The following is a 13,743-nucleotide window of genomic DNA, read 5'->3' on the forward strand; positions in this document are numbered from 1 at the left end:
GCGTCACACAGTCCAAAATACAAATGCTGTCTATGCTGAGATAGATGCTTTGCCTGAAACCTACCTTTCTATTTCCATAATTTCTCCTTTACATTATCATTAAAAGTGTACATTCTTCCCAAATCAATCACCCACAACCCAGCTGCCTCTGGACTTTCCCTAACCATTTTGTTCCAGCTTCAATCACCTGCTTAAATCAATCCCCCAATTCTCACCACTATGTACAATCCATAAGATAACTCTACTCTCTCTTCACTGTGTTCCTCTTCAGTCTCTTATTTGTAAACATCTTTAATAAAGCCAAAAACACACAATGATACTTCTTATAAAAGTGGGCCTCATTGCCTCCTATGCTTCTCAATAACCAAACACTCCACTCAATTTGGTGGGCATCTCCATCACACAGGAAGCACTCTATATCATACAGGAAGTGCTCCTCTCCCAAGATCTGGATTTCTGTACTTACTGGCTCTCACCACAACCTCCTCACTGATATCCTGCCTCTTCTCTTGCCTCACTTCTGCTGTACCCACCTCTTTATTTGCACTGGCGTTCCAATAACCTACCTCCCCATTCCCACTCTGTCATCAGTTTCCCAGACACACCCATTTTTAATCTCACCTTAGAATTTTATCTATGAACAGAGAAACTCAACTTTCTGCTTTTTCATCCCAACTCTTAGAAAGTTAGAAAATGATAGGAAAGTAATTTGTACTACTACAAATACATGCCACCTAATTTCACTAAGGCCTTTAAAGCAATTCAGCCTAGAATTTACTGTTGCTTTGCCCTCACCTTTCCCACAAATCCTGCTCCAAACCTCAGGCCCTCATTCTCATATTATGCTGTTTCCCTTGCCCCTGTAGTGCCTTGGGTAATTAACTCCAATAATTAAAATCTACAGAGACAAATATCCTATCCTGAAAGGTTCAGGCCCTTTTAAGGGCCTAAGGTCCATCTCCTTTCACTCTCCACTTTACCTACCAGTACTTCCTCACTTGCCAGTCTGATTTTTCATTGTTCCACACATAGATTCATTCATTCTCACCTTGTTGCTACTACCATTTCTTCTATTTATGATGTTCTTTTCTCTAATCTCTAGCTATAGAAATTCTACGTATCATGTAACAGTCCTTTGGGTGCTGTGTGATCCATTAATGAGGCTATAACTAATCTTTCCCATGACTCTGTTTGTTTTGTGCATATTTTGGCAGTACTGGGGATTGAACCCAGGACCTTGTACATGCTAGGCAAGTGCTCTAACACTGAGATGCACCCCAGACACTTTTACTTTTTTAACTTCATTTTGAGGCAGGGCCTTGCCCAGGATCTTGGTAAGTGACCTCAAACTTGCAACCCTCTCAGTAGCTGGGATTACAGTACTTTTACTTCTCTTACTGTTAATCATTCTGTATTACATTGTGCACATCTAATACACTACTTAATCTTCTTGACATAGGTCTGGTTTGTTTTTACTACCTGACCCTTAAATGTTTCCTGAGTTCAAAATAATTAAATCAAAATTGTTGATAAGCAGAAGTTTTCAATGAAATGGCAGACCAAAGAAAATTTAGATCATGGGTTTTCACCTAAGTTTTACGGATTGGGATCAGAAGTTTAAGTCCTCTGAAGTTATCTTAGTATTCTTCTGCTGAGTCAGTAGATTTCACAGGTTCTTAAACAAGTCCATGACACATTAAAAAAAGTTAAAAATTATTGCTGAAGAGTTATGGAATAGAAAGACAGCATTCACTTTATTATTTACATTCTGGTCAAATATTTAGTTTTGGAACATCTAAATAAAGTTGCAGTAGCTGGATTAAATAACACAAGATAATGTTAAATTGATATTATATGAATTAACATTTTAAAAATGGACCAGAAAAAAATGCTGAAACAGAATGGCACAGCTTACAATAACATTTATGTCTCACCAATACTTATCTTAGTTACAGTAAGTTTAAATCTAACTTTATGGCACACACCAATAGAACATTTGAAAGCTTTTATCACATTAAATAAGTAGTATGACTTAGTAAATAAAGAGTAAGGATTGGATTGTAATTTAAACTAATCTTGAATTATCACGACCACTAGATACATGGCTTGACATTCCTTTCAGTTAAATCATATTCTAATTGTCAAAAAGGTAGAAACATATACTCAATTTATTCAGCATATGTTCACTATGCTATTCATGAGTGGACATTTCATAAATCTTACTTGATGAAGCTACTTTAGTAATTACTTAATTTCCTCCCAGTATTCATTTATTAATTCATCCACTTTAAAATTATCCTGTCACACAGCACTGCAGGTTAGGAACAAACTACAGGTAAAAGTTTTACAGGGTCTTCCCTATCTCCCAACACTCACAGCAGGGCCTTATACACAGCTGGTGCTCTGTCTATAGTAACACTTTTATTCACATTATGAAAGATTAATTAAAAGATGGGCCTGCCAGCAGCAAATAAGCAGCAAAACTAGGTCACATGTAAATTCTGCAACAAATCACTACATAAATCTCAGAAAAAAAAATTCACTGGGGTTTATTTCTCTCAATTTAACTGGAAAAGTAAAATATTATATTATGATACTTAACAAAACATGAGTCAAAGGAGGTATAGTAACAAGTGATAATAACCACCATATTCTCATGAAAAGAACAGAACAATCAACAGGTTTCCATCAAGGATCAAGATAAAAGGCAAATGATTAAATGTTACCAAAGAGGGTTGTTACAAAATTGACACTTCCTAAATGTAAACTGATGGATGCCATTTGCTTGATTTTAGGGAAACCTTTCTGAATGAAAATACTTCTATTTTAAGATAGTCTATGAAATTGAACCTAAGAAAACATTGTCTCATATCTCTAAGAGACTGTGGAACTTTCCAAGGAAGTTTTTATAAAACCATAAATGCATTCTTGAGAAAATTCATTAATGGACTGACCTTCAAAATAAAATTTAAGACTTATAATTTTAGGTAGAGGAGTACCTACTTGCTTTTAAGCTCTGGACATTCAGGAGTCTCTCTACTCCTCCACCCTCCCCTCATCTTTAAAAGAAAGAAGGAAGCCTTTAATACCAACCAACAGAAAAGCAAAACTTAAGTTGGTAAATGTTATTGAACAGCCAAAATTGAACAAATGTCTTTTGATAAAATGGAACATTTTATAAACGATGGACAGAAATAAAAGTCTATTCATTCCTGTCAATCAGAGTAAGAAATACATAATCCTATACATAGCTCTGATATTTTAGAAAATGACAAGTTATAGGTCCACTATCATCGAAATTGTGCTTAAGTTTTATTAAAAGAAAAGAGAGACAGAGAGCTCTTTATGTGCCATCTGTGTATTATCAAAGTCAGCTTCTAAAACCTTCAAATATGTGGCTCTCTCATTGTTCCCAATAACTAGAGTTAAACATATCCACAGACCCTAATATCAGCCCTGCACTTCACTGCACTCAAATGGAGCAAACAGGTAACACCTGAATACACCATCTGGTTTGTGGTTCATCATTTCTACCTTATAGATTAAGAGAATGGGGTCAGAATTACTGTGTCTGCAGCAGTGAATTATGGCCCCAGGAACAAGCTGCCTCCCACCATTATTGCAAGTGCAATAATGAAAGACCTGCTCAGTGCAGTCCTTTCTCAGGGGCCAAGACCACAGAAGGCGGCACACCACCAGGATATAATTTTCTCTTCTCCTGGGCACCTGTGGAAATCATTCCCACTTTTGTTTCTCAGTGGTGTCAGAAATTGTCCTTTCTAAAAATAATACTCTGGAGATCCACCTTGTGGATATCCTTGGTTAGATACCCTCTAATTAGGATCACATGAATTCCTTATCATTGAACAGTTCAGACATAACACTGACTCCTACATCATTTGACACACAGTTGTCATTTAAAGGATTTGAAATATCTCCTTATTCTATTGTGTAACTAACATAATACAGATGCACACAAAGACTTCTGTGAACAAGAATAGGGTGTACTGATTTGATTCCCCCATTCCAAACTAAGACCCATTTGTTTCCAAAGAATGAAGCATTGTCAGGGGTTTTAAATGTGTTACTGTTTCAGAGTGTATGTATTTATTAGAAAACAAAAGTCCGTATGAGGACTCTTCACCACCTGCCCTACAAAGGCAACCACATAGGGAGTGATGCTGGAGGGGGCAGCCCTGTTCCAGATGTAGGATACAGATGCTGCTCCTCATCCACCACTTTCAAAGGAAAGTGCTTCTGCAAACATCCTCTCCACCATGTTCTAAAGTTCCAAATAACCTACCACAATTGCTGCAACACATCACACTCCTTGCAAAATCAGCAACTGAACTTGACTAGATTTCAAGTTAAAATTCCAAGTCAATGGCTGAAATACAATGTCAAGAAACGCAAATAAACAAAGAAACATAGAGCCAAGTATCTGAAAACAAGGTTCTATTTCTTTAATAGTGTAATAATATTTGATATGTTTATGTATCATTATTTGTTAGAAATATGTTCAATTGATTGTTTCCATACTGAATTTAAGTTTTTAAGTATTAGTTAGATAATCATATGATATTAACCATTAGACTGCATCATTAGCCCTGAGTAATATTTCAATGAAAATAATACTTCCATGGAAGATTAATAGGGGATATCAGAGAAAGAACTTTCTTCAATCATTGCAAGCACTTTGTAAATATTAGCTGAGTTAAATGGAATTAAGCAGGGATTTCTTCAGTGCAGAAATTCCTTTAGCTCTCAGTATACCAATATGTACTGTGACCCTTGGGGGCAGGGACAGTGAGAAATAAGAGCTCTGGGTTAGCAGAATATTTCTCAGTGACATAAAACAGTTTTTGAAATAGTTTGAAGGAGTACCCTGAGAAGTTTGTGAAAACCATGTTTAAGTTTTAATGAATACGCAAAGTATGCACATCAGACACATAGCCATATTGTTTTATATATTCCAAACTATTTGTCCCAAATACTATACTCCTTCATAGGTTCCCCAAAATTACAAGTGGATGAAGAAAAAGATATTTCAAAAAAATTAGATGTTGTAACTAGGGCTACTGTTCAAGTGACATGTAAGCACACCTATTACTCCTTCTAGGCTCACTGGATGAACAGTTCTAAAAGATCAAAACATTAATAATCATAGTGATTTTAACTTGAGCACACTTTCTCCCCTAGATGCTCCAAAGCATCCTGTAGGATAAATGGGTCAGGAATTATTTGCCCCATTTTTCAAATGAAGAAACTGAACCCAAGACTATAAATTGTTTGAGCAATACAGGAGCATTAGAGTAGGAAAAAATCTGGCTTCTAACTTAGTCCAGTGCTTTTTCAGAATATTCCCTCCACTCTCTCCCAGGGCTGTGCTATTCCACAAATTTAGACTGGGTGCCAGTCTAGGAAAGAAGGCATTTGAAAAATCTAATTCCATTCCAGCACGACCAGGCATAAGGGTGCTTTCAGATTCTTGTACATCTCTATTCACTGCAAGAACACAAATACTGTGAAAAGACCTTCCATTTCTCTTACTTAAACTTCTCAATAGGACTATGTTAGGAGACAGAAATAGGCATACGTGATCCAGAACAAGTGTTCTTTCACCTAGTAATAGGCAAAAGTAAGAAAGGAGTTCATTATCTAACAGGGGTGGAAATTTTCAAAAACAGCTCCATGTACTCATATAACACCATTACCACTCATGCCATATTCCAGGCCAGTAGTTCTCAAACGATTGGTTCAAGACCTGCAATAATATTATCATCTGGGAATACTTATAAATGCAAATTATCTGGCCCTACCCCAGGCCTAAAAAGTCAGAAAATCTGGGAGGAGGCCCAGAGATCTGAATTAAAATGCCCTATAAATGATTGGGATGGACGTTCAAGTTCAAGAAGTGAACTCTAGCATATTAACATATTTTAAATAACCTATTTACTCTAAGTCCATCAACAATTTTGGCATATATTCTCAGTCGATAGTGATTAGGATGGATTTAGGATTTGGGGAATGTAAATAACACCACTATGAGAAAGTATTAACATGCTCTAGTCATCCAATAAGGATCGGTTTCAAAAAGAAAAATGAATACATTTCTTCTTCCCATAGTCTATATTAAGCATACCTATCAATCTCCCAAGTCCTTATTATCTGTTGGGTTATCTGTTAAAAATTGGTCAGAAATATACAACAGCTATAACTTTTATTCCCGCCCCTTAAATCATCACAGAAACATAGCCAGGGATTATTTCTCTCAGGTAGAGCTATAAGCGTTTCACAGTGCTTGGGCACACTTGAACTGTAGTGGGAACAGCATGGACAGCTATTGCATGAGTAAAAATCCTCTGCAGGGGCAGTCTGTTCTCTGACCCTTTCATTCTCTAGTGCACACACCAGCAGCTCCTATTTGGGACACCCTCAGATTACATAGGCTAGGCAGATTGGGACAACAGCCTGACATGAACTTTGCTTCTCTAAGCCTCAGTAGTCCTCTGTTAGTTATTGTGGCAACAAGGAATAAGTAGGTAGATACTTACTTTGTTAATAAACCCAACTTAAGACACTGATAAACTTTCTTGTTACATGGGAGATTGCAGTGAAGTGCTGGGGCACAGCCGCAGCCGCAGGTTCAGAGCTCCATAGAGCTGGGTTTGAATCCAAGCTCTACTACTAAGGGAGTGATTTAAGAAAGTTGCTTAATCTTTTAGGTCCTCCATTTCCTCTTCTATAAAACGGGGCTCTTAATATCTATTACCTTCCTTAGACAATTAATGGAGAGGATTCAGTAATATATTTAGCATGAGTTAGTATGATGATTTAATATGTATCCTCAAACAGGGGTCCAATAAATAAGTCTTGATTGTTGTTTAACTATTTTACAAAGCTAGATTTTAAAGGCATACCAGATTATAAAACCACACAATTTTTTTAAAACTGATTTATTTAAAAGTGTGCATACAAATCACTTTTGAAAAGAGATAAAAATTATCATGTGACCCTCAAGTAGTTGAAAAGGTAAAATTAATAGCATTGAAAGTCACCCTATTCCTGTTCCAGGATGGAAAAATGAACTTTACAGCTTCCATAATATTAAATGCTAGAATGCTCCTTCAGTTAAATTCAGTGCCTGTTTTAGAGTTCAAAAAAAGAAGAAGAAAAACAGGGGTTTCAGGGAGATAAAGCAAATAATTCCTTCATAGATTAAGAACTTTCATGTCTGAATATACCTGAAATATTAAAGAAGAGGAAAAGAATTTGTAAATTTTATTTCCCTCCCTCATCTAATGAAAGAAGATGATATAATTTTATCTTATTCCTTCATAATTTTTAAATGTCCTTCAATTTCTTAAAAATGTAGGAAAAATGCTTCATAAAATTTTGTTTCCATCCTAGAGAAATTATGTATGAATACATTACTTATTTCTATCATTATTTAGACAGGAGGCAAAACAAGAAATCCTACCTGTACTAATGTGCAGTCATGCACTCTGTAACAATGTCTCCATCAGTAACAAATTCACAAGAGATGATGACTGTGACACATGGCCTAGTGTACATCAGACTTGCATAAGGACACTAGGTTTAAGTATACTTTAGGACATTCACACAATAATGACAAAGCTAAATGATGCCTTTCTGGGAATGTTTTCCCATTAATAAACAACACATGACAATACTTTACTATATTGAAAATATACAACTATCAAGTTTCCACTGGGAAAGGGAACCTAAATTGGAAGAGTTGATTATATAGGTGAAAAAAAAAGGCATAGAAATATCTTGTTTGATGTCGGATATTTCTGTTTTAAAAAGCATGAAAATGGGATAATTTCCATTATTAATAATATTGAGAAAATGATATAGCACTGCTTGAAATTCTACCAAAAAAGCATAACTGAAATCATTTTTTATATGTTAGGCACTAGCAGTATATACAAATATTTAATGTAATTAATGCCATAATTTAAATACTTTCATTTCCATCATAAACACAGAAGTATAAAAATATGTTTAAATCGCTCAGATTGTATTTTTATTAAACACACATATATACCAAAAAAAGGAACAGATCAAAAAATAATGACTTCTCATTTTAAAACATCGCTGATTTCCATTCAGAAATTCTCCACCAGGCAAGTAGAAACTTTGTTCCCGAAGTAAAGCAGCATGGTTGGGAATGGGGAAGGCAATACCCATTTGCATTTCCGGGCCCTTATCCACACAAGGGTCCCTTGCCAGAAAGGACTCCCATTTTGCAGAGGATGCTGCCCAACCAAGCCTTTATTTGAGAAAGCAGGGGAGCATCTCTCCATAGGTTAACTGAAACTTTAGTTATGACACTGATAAGAAGTTAAGCAGCTGGACTCTGGAAGACATTTCTAAATAAGCTTTCTTTGGTAAACATTAGAGTAGTATTGAATTAGAATGAAAGAAAAAACAAACAAAAACATGCCTCAAAATGTTTCTGTACAAGAGTAGATGATATAAAAGAGGAAGTTATTGTATAGCTTAGCAACCTCTTAGCATATTTCTATTCCCTCAGTTCCTAAACTATTGTATGGCAATTTTCAGTCTTGTCCATGGATCATCAGATCAATGACAATCTCAAAATTTTACCAGTGGCATTTGAATCTGAAATTTAAATTTTTCTGAGCAGGAGAAATTGTGAGGTAGGAAAAGAGCTAACTTTAAAGAACTGTCAAACTTATCAGAATTATCCTAGGAAAATCATAAGATTCTACCTGCACTCTTCAAGTCACTTCTCCTCAGTGCTTTAATTTGTAAAACATAATCAAATAGCATGTAATTACGAACACTGCATCAAATCACAATCTCTGCAATACTCCATAATTATAATAAAATGGTTTTTATTCAGTCTATTCTACACTCATGACCTTTTTAAAATAAATCTGTACATCTGAAAATGTTTAGTAATTGTGCAGTAAAGAGCAACTTATCATTCTTAATTGAGTTTCAAATGTGCTGCTTCACACAGCTGCACACACATGTGTATTAACCTAATTGTTAGTTGCACCTGTTTCAAGTTAGCAATATTTCATAAAGCACATGGCAAAAATGACATTTTCAAGTGTTAATCTGTTGAATGTAAATCTAGACTTTCTTTCAATAGTTTATGACACATACGCTTTGTTCCACATAGGAGTCTGATGTACAAAAATGTGGGCGATTTTGAGCTTCCTTACTTGAAAACAAAGCTGTCTTTTCAATCTAAAATAAGTTATGTTTTTCCATATTATAATTGAGTGATTTTTTTTTACTGAGAACTAGCAGAGTAATTTTTTTCAATATTTATATAAAGTACTCTTTGAGTCAACCAAACATTGGGGGGGGGCGGGGAAGCTAAACTATTTCACAAGCTGCTGAAAGTTGTAAATAAGATGTTAAATTGTTCTTGTCCTATACTTCAAATCCACTGCTGCAAATGCAGTGATGATTTTTGTTACTATCAGAAATCTTCAGTTTCTGAGCATTAAGGACAGCAATGATAAAAAGAAAATTACCTTCTTGAGATTATGAGCTTAAACTCTGGATTCTGCACATGGAGCAAATCTGTTTCCAGAGATCGCACCCCTTTTGTAGAAATCACCCTAAAATCTGAAGCTGGCATAACTATACAGCCCAAAGATTTTAATTTGTGATATATAGGTACAGTTTTTCATAAGATGCAAGTTTATTTTTTAACTTTTATTGTATGGAGTTCCAATTTCTTGTGTTATTAACTGATTTTTCTGAGTTATTTTTAAGTGTTTATACTTGTAGTTTGTCAAACATTAAATTAAATACACATTTTAATAGAATTAAAAATCAAAGACATAAAATCTTGATTGACAAATTTCTGTGGATCATTTGTCTCTGTGCTTCACTTGTTAAATGGTCAGAACTCTTTGTCTGCACTAAAGTAATCTGATGAATGAGGCCCCTATCTCCACAATGCAAAAGTTGCATCTTCCTTTTCTAAGGTTACTTGCAAATTCATGTACATATAAATATTAAATTGATGGTACATATGATTTTTATTTAAGTTTAATTAAAAAACAAATATTCTGCTTTCAGGACTTGAGACATATGCTTTCAAAACCTTAAAAGATTTTATCTGAAACTATGTTTTTCCTTCAATTAATTTTGAAAAAACAGGTTTTTTTTTCTGTACAGCTACAAAACAAAGATGCCCAAATATTACAAAAACACACACTAGACACTTCAGCAGTGAAAAAAACTGAGTGAACTTTTGTGTCAGTCAATGGGACACTAGTCATAAGTCAGTGGACAAAACTGATATATTTGGAGGAATGATTTTTACTCATAATAGCTTAAAGATGCACAAAGTTTACAATAGTCTATAAAAAATAAAAAATGTACTTCTACCTATTTTTTATTGCAGTGCTTTAAAAAATAATTTTCAAAAGAACTATTTTGTTCAAAATTAAATAATATGTTTTTAAGAAGCAGCAATTACCAAGGACCCTGAAGTCCTTTAAGGTTTGATCACTTCACCTTATCAAAACAAATGGATTTTCTTTGTTCTTTGCTTTTTTTTTTTTTTTCTGCATCTGCATTAACATGGCTGCTAATTATATTAGCCTGGTGGCACCTAAAAGTGTGAATAGGAAAAATCACATGATTCTTATAAAACATAAAATACTCCTTATGATTCAAATGTATGCTTGCTTCGAATGAACATACCTGTACTAGTGCTACCTCTATTCTGTTAGCAAACTTAGCTATGGTTCAGAATTTGTTTTAAAGTGATTTTGCACTTGTCCAATACACCACTGCATGTATCCAAGTACACAGGCACTCATACACACACACATGCACAAAGAAATCTCCAGCTTTATCATGCTGCTTTGTGTATTTAGCTTATGCACTCATTTATTTATGTGTTTTTTTTTTCTAAAATTGTTCAAGTTCTTGAGAAGTTTGTGTTTGCCATGCAAAATGTCATCTGATCTAGGTACATACAGTTACCTACTACAGTAATAAAGCTGCACGAAATTAAATGCTTAAAAGTTATGTCACATTTTCAAATTGAAAAGAGCATAAGATGCCCTACCCACTCACTTGTTCTGTTTTATGCTTTTATGATATGAATCAGTAAAATCTTATCTGAATCATATATAAAAATAAGAATGTTTTGAAAATGTTTATACAATCTGGAATATTTGGCCTGTATGGGTGGTTTAACAAAGTAAACTTCATTGTACTAGTAGACATTCATTAAGAGCAAAATTTCATTTTTACAAAACTAATATGAACCTGTGGTAGAGAAAAATAAATTGATTTATACATCATTGAGAAAAATATAACATTCTTAAAATTATATTTATAGTCCCATTTTCACAGGTCAAAGTAGACATCATCAGCTAACTTTCCTGGGAAAGAAAAACAGCCTGACACAATCCATTACAAATACAGCTCTTCAGCTAAATATTAAACAGAACAATAACAAACACTCCGGGGACTTCAAAATGAATGATAAACATTGAAAAAAAAAACTTCAGGAATTCTTCTATCAGTTTTAACTGCACATCCTGGATCTTTCAAACACTTTTTACTGATTGGACTTGAAAACATCTCCTCCTGTCTTGCGGTCCTTTCAGCCTTTATGAAACAACTGTTGGAAATGTGGGTGACTATTCACATTAATTTATACTTTGTAAGGAAAGCTATTGATGACGCATGAGCAAGAACCTCCTACCTCAAATTAACCACTTAAAGGTGGTATAATTTTCACCTCTACACTGTCTCCTCAGCCCCTCCTTCCATCACCCTTAGGGAACTAAAATTCAGAGACATGACGTTTTCCATTATTGGTTCCTCGCCTCTGCAACTGTATGACATTCCTCAAAAAGTACATATAATTCTCCATCCTATGGGATCAGACAACAGTAGCTATTTCAGGAGCAGTATCATACATAATGTAAGACAGAATATTTTTTTCTTGGAATTGTTTTTAATAATTGTGATTTAAATGTTACTGGTTCAGTCGATGGCAATGGTGTTGCTGAGTTCATCAAAGTCGTTCTCTTCAATCTACATACTTTTAAAACTCAATGTGACTTCTAGATCAAACTGTTGTAAGAATACCGTTTAGCCTAAATAGTGGGTTTTCAGAGCATTGTGATTCTAAGATAACATATTCCTCGAAAAATAACACATATCAATGAAGAAACAAAGACACTGTAAAATTAATACAGAGGAAAAGTCAGAAATTCTATATTTCTCTGTTTAACACCTGTATATTAAAATGTATGTGATAATCACGTTGTTACATTAATAGGAATGCAAAGCATAAAAGAACAAGAGCTGCATCTTGCTTTGCTTAAAGAAATTAAAGACAACAAGTTTAACCCGCACCTGCCAAACTGTCTTTGGAAGGACAGAAATAGGTGGGGGCGGAAAGGATCGCCTCTCCGGTACCCCACAGTGCGTCTCCCTGAAATCATTTTAAATGTAGGCAATATATCTGTCACCTTCTCTCTTTAAATTTTTCTTCCACTCTAATCAATGGCAGACCCTTTACTGCACTCCCCTGCCCACTATCTCAAAGGCACATTACAGAATAAGAGGACCCAAGTGTCACTTACCAGTTGCATGCCACAGATAAAGATAAGCGTGCACCTGCCACTGCAATAACCCATGGTTTCCGAGACCCCTGCCACAGCCAGACTGTCCCACGTCGGCCACCGTCGAGCCCCCACTTTATCCAATCAGATCGCGGGGAAGGACAGGCAAACCTGCGGAGGGCTCGGGGGCTCCGGGCTGCCACTGCCAACGTCCTGGGAAGTGACAGGCATTAGGACCTGCTGGCGCGGCGGTGGCGGCGGCGGCAGCAGCTCCAGCCGCGCCCGCCACACATACCTTCACTCGCTGGGTGCACACGCCGCGCCGCGGGCAGCACCGCCTGCGGAGACGCGCCCTGGGCCCGCAGGGGCAGCAGCGGCAGCCTGGCAGCGCCGCCGCGCCCTCGGGCATCTGGCCCCCGAAGTTTCGCCCCCGCCGCTCGCCGTGCCGGCTCGCCCCACGCCCCCAGCGCGGCCGCCGCCCGACGCGCGCTAGCCCCACACTCTCGGCGCGCCGGCTCCGGGGGCGGCTGAAGCGCGCGCGGGGCGCTGCCCGCCTCCCTGCGCCGCCCGCGGCTCCTCTGCGCCCGGCGTTGCGGGGCCCGGCGGGCGGGGGTGGGGCGCGGTCGGGGCGGGGGTGGCCGGGCTCCGCGGTCCCCGGCGGCAGCAACCGCGGCGTTGCAGAGCTCAGTGATGCCGGGTTCGCGCCGCGTCCCTGCCTGAGCTGCCCCTCCCCTCGCCCAGATGTATTAATCCTCTTCCTCCAACAAATCGTTCAACCTGCGCCCCGCCGCCCCCTCCTAAGGCGTTAACTTCTCCAAGGTCTGCTAAGGTTGCAGACCGGGCGGCTGCTGGCGTGGTGTCTAGGTGGGAAGGAGCAGCGGCTTCCGCGGTGGTAGCGGTGGGCACCACGGGGGCTCGGGACGAGGAGTCTGATGGCATGACCGTGTCTTGCTTGGCTGGTGTCGGTCTTGCTCCCACAGCCGAGCCAGCACTAGGCGCGAGAGAGCTGCGTGAGCATGTGTGTGCGCGCCTAGGGGAGAAGGGACCAAAAGAAGGGTTAGGGAAGGGGGATGGGATGATGGGGGCAACCGAGACATCCTGACCCGCCAAAAAGCCCGAGTGGCACAGAGGCCGGAGG

The 13,743-nt window shown here is 37.7% G+C and overlaps 1 protein-coding gene across 3 annotated transcripts in view; it reads right to left on the reverse strand.

Moving 5' to 3' along the window:
- Nkain2 (sodium/potassium transporting ATPase interacting 2) overlaps nt 1–12,949 on the reverse strand; it is a 979,120-nt gene extending 966,171 nt beyond the window's left edge. For 2 of the 3 annotated variants that reach the window (XR_009228127.1, XM_058583725.1), the window contains exon 1: nt 12,627–12,949. Coding sequence is in view for 2 of the 3 variants with exons in the window: in XM_058583725.1 (XP_058439708.1) it covers nt 12,627–12,680 (54 nt within the window). In the remaining variant the exon portion in view is untranslated. The remainder of the gene's footprint in view (nt 1–12,626) is intronic. The other variant, XM_046458657.2, reaches the window with a different exon arrangement.
- Nucleotides 12,950–13,743: the final 794 nt, after the last annotated feature.

Source organism: Marmota monax, unplaced genomic scaffold (genome assembly GCF_021218885.2).
Source record: "Marmota monax isolate L192 unplaced genomic scaffold, Marmota_monax_Labrador192_F-V1.1 WCK01_AAM20220418_F8-fsc00198, whole genome shotgun sequence".
NCBI classification, from domain to species: Eukaryota; Metazoa; Chordata; class Mammalia; order Rodentia; family Sciuridae; genus Marmota; species Marmota monax.